At 47.5% G+C, this 6,230-nt stretch overlaps 1 protein-coding gene across 1 annotated transcript; it reads right to left on the bottom strand.

Moving 5' to 3' along the window:
* Positions 1-1,978: 1,978 nt before the first annotated feature.
* LOC119298268 (histone H2A-like) lies at positions 1,979-2,648 on the bottom strand. Its single transcript, XM_037575733.1, has one exon. It carries the CDS (start codon positions 2,583-2,585, stop codon positions 2,124-2,126), a length of 462 nt encoding a protein of 153 aa, XP_037431630.1. The 5' UTR covers positions 2,586-2,648; the 3' UTR covers positions 1,979-2,123.
* Between the last annotated feature and the right edge of the window lie 3,582 nt (positions 2,649-6,230).

Genomic DNA, 6,230 nt, shown 5'->3' with positions numbered 1-6,230 from the left:
GAGCCCGAAGATTAAACCTGAAGCATTGAGTTTTATCTTGGTTCTAAAATGTTTAATCAAATTGATGATGTTTTTATGCTTATTTGGTCCTTGTACATGACCTTGTTTATAGCATAGTAAAATCACTAAATTGGCCGTCTTATGAGGCATAAATTAGTTTATCACTTAGGCGTGAGTGACAGGCACACTAAAACATGGATGTGATAACCATTAGCCTAGTTATCTACTACTGTACTGCATAACATGATGGTTTCCTGTGACCAAACACCCCCATCTAAACCTGATTGTATACTCCTGAACCTGAAGCTTGAACTTTTTTTTTTTTTTTGGCAATGGCCATGTGGATGTCAGTTGCTGATTTTTACAATTAGTGTGGTACAATTTAGCTAATACTTGTTCTGGAACAGGTCTTCAGTTTAGAATTTTAGATAGGCGAGCAAACAAGGCATAGATATACAGAGCAATGATGACAGCAACTGCAGGCTATCAAGGCATATATATACAGAGCTATGATCACAACAACTTCAGGCTATCAATAATGGGGTTTTTCTGCTTTTCTTTCGGAGATGTGCAATTGAACTTATTCAGTCATCAAGCAACATGGTACATATTCTAGAATGTAGTGATCTTGGGTGACATAACCCGTTATTCCAGCATAAGCTGGGTATAGTACTTTATATATTCAAATGTCTAAACCTAAATTCCCGTGTATCTGACCTCATACATGACTACCGTTAGGGGATTCTCCTTGACTTGTTAAGCTTGCAGCTGGCTTTGGCTAGTCTTTCTATTTACCAGGCCAAGTGAATTTATCAAATTCAAACAAGTGGAAAATACAGGTCTAAGATTGAAAATCATGAACAGATGGACGACAGAGCAAAGAATTTACTTTTAAGACGGAGATAGGAGTATCACAATCACACGGCTTGTAATCCATTGATCAATTATCACAACTGGAAATAGATAATGATTTGTTAAGTTGCACCCTGAAAATACAAATGATGAACATATATGAGAAAATATATAGCTTCTTCTTGTTATTTATTGTCTGGTTGTGCCTGCCTATAATCTGTAAGTTGCACTTCTCCATACAATCCCTCAAGATGGTCTATGTTTTATGCGGCAGAATGAGGTGTTATCTTGGTTCTAGAATGTTTAATTGAATTGTTGTGGTTATTGGTCCTTGTATAGGACCTTGTTTCTAGCATAATAAGATCACCGAATTTGCCATCTTAATTGTTCAAAATGGATCCATCTGACCCTTATCAGGCATAAATTGGTTTATGCCTTTAGTGTGAATAACCGGGACACTAAAACAGGGATGCAATGACCATTTGCGACATCAGCCAAACTTGCTTAATTATCCACTGCATAACTTGATTGTTTCCTGGGACCAAACTCCTCTATCTAGCCCTGAATATAAACTACTGAAGTTTGAGCTATCTATTTGGCAACTATCATGTGTGTATCAGTTGCTGATTTTTATAATTAGTGTGGTTCGGTTTAGCCAATACATATACATCAAGAATAGGTCTTCAGTTTAGATAGAAAAACAAGCAATGCATATAAACAGAGCAATGATCACAGCAACTGTAGGCTATCAAGGATGGGTTTTCTCTGCATTTGTTTCAGAAGTGTGCAACTGAACTTATTCCGCCATCAGGCAACATAATGTAGTACTATCATGTTCTAGAATGTAGTGATATTGGGTTGGGCGACAACCAACTATGTACTCTACAGAAGCGTTGGCATTTGGTAGTACTCGACATACACAAATGTCTGAACCTGAACTCGTGATACGTGACAGGTAAAATACAGGTTGAGTATGCTCTCCTCAGCTTCTTCAGCTTGCAACTCTGACTTCTACTAGTTTTTCTAATAACTAGACCAGGTGAATTTGTCAGATTCAAACGACTGGTAAATACAACAATTTGTCCCACCACGCAAATGTAAAACTCGATAGCACTGCAAAATCATGAACACACAGATAACAGATAATGAATTTACTGCAAGTCAGACAGATTTCTGACATTTTTTTCTCAGCAGAACAGAACATATGCTACATCGACATCATTATCCAAACAGAACACTACTACTATCAGGAATCACTAGACAGTAATCAACTAAGCCTTCTTGGGGGACTTGGCGGCCTTCTTGGGAGACTTGGGCTCCTTCTCCGCCGTCTTCTTGGGGAGCAGCACGGGGTTGATGTTGGGCAGGACGCCGCCGTGCGCGATGGTGACGCCGGCGAGCAGCTTGCCAAGCTCCTGGTCGTTCCGGATGGCGAGCAGCAGGTGGCGCGGGATGATGCGGGACTTCTTGTTGTCCTTGGCGGCGTTCCCGGCCAGCTCAAGAAGCTCGGCGGCGAGGTACTCGAGGACGGAGGCGAGGTAGACGGGGGCGCCCATGCCGACCCGCTGCGCGTAGCGGCTCTTCTTGAGGAAGCGCCCGATGCGGCCGACGGGGAACTGCAGCCCGGCCTTGACGGAGCGCGCCACCGCCTTCTTCCTGGGGCCGCCGCCGAGCTTGCGCCCCACCACGTACTTCTTCGCCTTGGCGACGGCGCCGGTGGCGGAGGCGTCCATTGCAGCTAGAGGCAGGGGTTGGAGGTGCGGAGAGATTTGGGCGCGATGGGGGATTTGAGAAGGCGGGAGTGGATTGTGTTGGACGACGGGTTTGGGGAGGCTATTTAAACGGCGCGGGAAGGGAGCAGTGTGGGGCCGTCGATCCGCGCGCGCGGGCATGGACGGTTGGATCGGTGGTGAATGGACGGCTGCGATGCGAGAGTTATGCTGCGCCCTGCTCTTCGTTCGGTCAAAACTTTTGTCAACGAAAGAGATAAATGGACGGACCGCAGAAATCGGATCAGCTCGCAACCCCTTCCTTTCTAGTAGGAATAGTACAAGTTACTTATTTACAAATAAAAAGGGAATGTTTGTTTCTTTTTTTTCATTTATTGCAATTTTTTTGGTGGCTTACCAAGGAAGGTTTATTCCGGCTCAAAAACAAAAAGGGTTATTTGGATGCAAGGTTCTTCAACAGGAATCTTTTATCAAAAAATAGGGCCAAGTAATGAACCACAAAGTTATAAATTGGTTCTGTAAACTCAAATCAATATGACATGTCAAAAAAATCAATGTGACATGTCACCCGCAAAAAAAAAATCAATATGAAATATATGAAAGTGGGATAGATGTTATTAGAAATTTCCTATTTTTTCCCGCAAAAAGAAAAAGAAATTTCCTCTTTTTATTTTACATGAGGGTAATATTAGAGCAACTCCAACGGTGTGACCCATTTCGTCCGTTGGCGTCTATTTGGATCGGCGCGGACAAAAAAGTTGGCCCAACGCGCCGACCCAAACGAACGCGTGTCCGCTTTTCGTCCGCGGGTGACCCATTGCCGGCCCCTTTTTTAGCCGGATTTGCGTCGGCGCGGACACGAGACGGACGCGCGCGCTCGCCTCCTCCTCCCCGGGCCCGCTGGTCAGTGACACATTGGCCTTCCCCCATCCAACAGCAACCCTCGCCCGCCTCCTTCGTCGCCGACGCCGCCGTCCATTTTTTCCGGCGACTCTCCCAGCTGTCGGCGCCGCAACATCCGCCCAGCAACGCCGCCAACTCCCACATTGCCCTCCACCGTCGTCTTGCCGCCGAGGAGCCAACTGCTTCCCACCCCCGCTCCCCCACCACACAGCCGCGACCGCGACAAAGAAGCCGCCTCCCCGCCCCGGCCAGATCCTCGTCGGCACACTCGTCGGACGCCGGCATGGCAGCTAGTTGGTCCGTGCGCGCCGCGACTCCCTTCGCCGGCCATCTCCTTCGTCGACGCCTGCAAGTTGTTCGACAGTTTGCCAAGGTACAAAATGGACTCCGCCGACGAGTTCTTTTTTCACAATTTCCTTTGCGACTCTGACGATTCGTCGTCGGATGACAAGGAGGAGATATTGGCTGTCGTGTTGGTCCATCACCACCTCAACAGCCAGCGACCGTTGTTCCGTGGCTCCATTCTGGGCCACCTTCCGGCGTTGAATCACAGCCGAGAGAGCGGGCATTTCGTTCATTGGAAGGACTACTTTGATACAACAAATCTGTTGTTCAAACATCAAAAATTCCGCCGTTGTTTTCGTATGAGTAGGCATCTTGTCAACCGTATTAGAGAGGGGGTGGTCGGCTATGATGACTATTTCGAGTGCAAAGAGGATGTCGTTGGCAAGATTGGTTTCTCCTCTTACCATAAAAGCATTGCCGCCATTCATAAGCTTGCATACGGAGTGCCCGGTGATCTCATTGATGAGTACGTCCGTATGAGCGAGTCTACATGCCTGGACTCCATGTATAAGTTCTGCAAGGCTGTTATTGCTGTGTTTGGCCCTGAGAACTTGAGAGAGCCGACTCCTGAAGATACAGCCCGTTTGTTGGCAATGAATGCCAGCAACCCAGGGATGCTTGGCAGCATAGACTGCATGCACTGGGAGTGGAAGAACTGCCCTTCTGCTTGGCAAGGGCAGTATAAGGGCCATGTCAGGGCTTGCACTGTCATACTAGAGGTTGTGGCATCTCAAGATCTATGGATCTGGCACTCATTCTTTGGCATGGCTGGGTCACACAATGATATCAATGTGCTTCAATGCTAGCAGGTGTTTGCTAGGCTTGCCGAGGCAACAGCCCACTGGTGAACTTTACTATCAACTGCCACAACTACGACAAAGGATATTACCTGGGTGACGGCATCTATCCTCAGTGGACCACTATTGTCAAGACAATCCCCAACCCTGTCGGAGAGAAGAGGAAAAGATTTGCCCAAGAGCAAGAGAGTGCTAGGAAGGATGTCGAGCGTGTGTTGGGGAACGTAGTAATTTCAAAAAAAATCCTACGCACACGCAAGATCATGGTGATGCATAGCAATGAGAGGGGAGAGTGTTATCCACGTACCCTCGTAGACCGAAAGCGGAAGCGTTAGCACAACGCGGTTGATGTAGTTGTACGTCTTCATGATCTAACCGATCAAGTACCGAACGCACGACACCTCTGAGTTCAGCACACGTTCAGCCCCGATGACGTCCCTCGAACTCCGATCCAACCGAGTGTTGAGGGAGAGTTTCGTCAGCACGACGGCGTGGTGACGATGATGATGTTCTACCGATGCAAGGCTTCGCCTAAGCACCGCTACAGTATTATTGAGGTGGACTATGGTGGAGGGGGGCACCGCACACGGCTAAAAGATCAAACGATCAATTGTTGTGTCTATGGGGTGCCCCCTGGCCACGTATATAAAGGAGTGGAGGAGGGGAGGGGCCGGCCATCTCTATGGCGCGCCCTAGGGGAGTCCTACTCCCACCGGGAGTAGGATTCCCCCTTTCCTAGTAGAATTAGGAGCCCTTCCAAGTAGTAGGAGTAGGAGAGAAGGAAAGGGAAAAGAGAAGAGAAGGAAGGAGGGGGCGCAGCCCTTCCCCCTAGTCCAATTCGGACTAGGCCTTGGGGGCGCGCGTGGCCTGCCTCTCTCTCTTTCCCCTAAAGCCCAATAAGGCCCATACACTCCCTGGCGAATTCCCGTAACTCCTTGATACTCCGATAAATACCCGAATCACTCGGAACCTTTCCGATGTCTGAATATAGTCGTCCAATATATCGATCTTTACGTCTCGACCATTTCGAGACTCCTTGTCATGTCCCCGATCTCATCCGGGACTCTGAACTACCTTTCGTACATCAAAACACATAAACTCATAATATAACCGTCATCGAACTTTAAGCGTGCGGACCCTACGGGTTCGAGAACTATGTAGACATGACCGAGACACGTCTCCGGTCAATAACCAATAGCGGAACCTGGATGTTCATATTGGCTCCCACATATTCTACGAAGATCTTTATCGGTCAAACTGCATAACAACATACGTTGTTCCCTTTGTCATCGGTATGTTACTTGCCCGAGATTCGATCGTCGGTATCTCAATACCTAGTTCAATCTTGTTACCGGCAAGTCTCTTTACTCGTTCCGTAATGCATCATCCCGCAACTAACTCATTAGTTGCAATTCTTGCAAGGCTTAAGTGATGTGCATTACCGAGAGGGCCTAGAGATACCTCTCCGACAATCGGAGTGACACATCCTAATCTCGAAATACGCCAACCCAACAAGTACCTTCGGAGACACCTGTAGAGCACCTTTATAATCACCCAGTTACGTTGTGACGTTTGGTAGCACACAAAGTGTTCCTCCGATAAA

The sequence above is a fragment of the Triticum dicoccoides genome, chromosome 5A (assembly GCF_002162155.2).
Source record: "Triticum dicoccoides isolate Atlit2015 ecotype Zavitan chromosome 5A, WEW_v2.0, whole genome shotgun sequence".
NCBI classification, from domain to species: domain Eukaryota; kingdom Viridiplantae; phylum Streptophyta; class Magnoliopsida; order Poales; family Poaceae; genus Triticum; species Triticum dicoccoides.
Note: the sequence above shows the minus strand (reverse complement) of the source record. Positions and strands in the feature narration are given on the sequence as shown.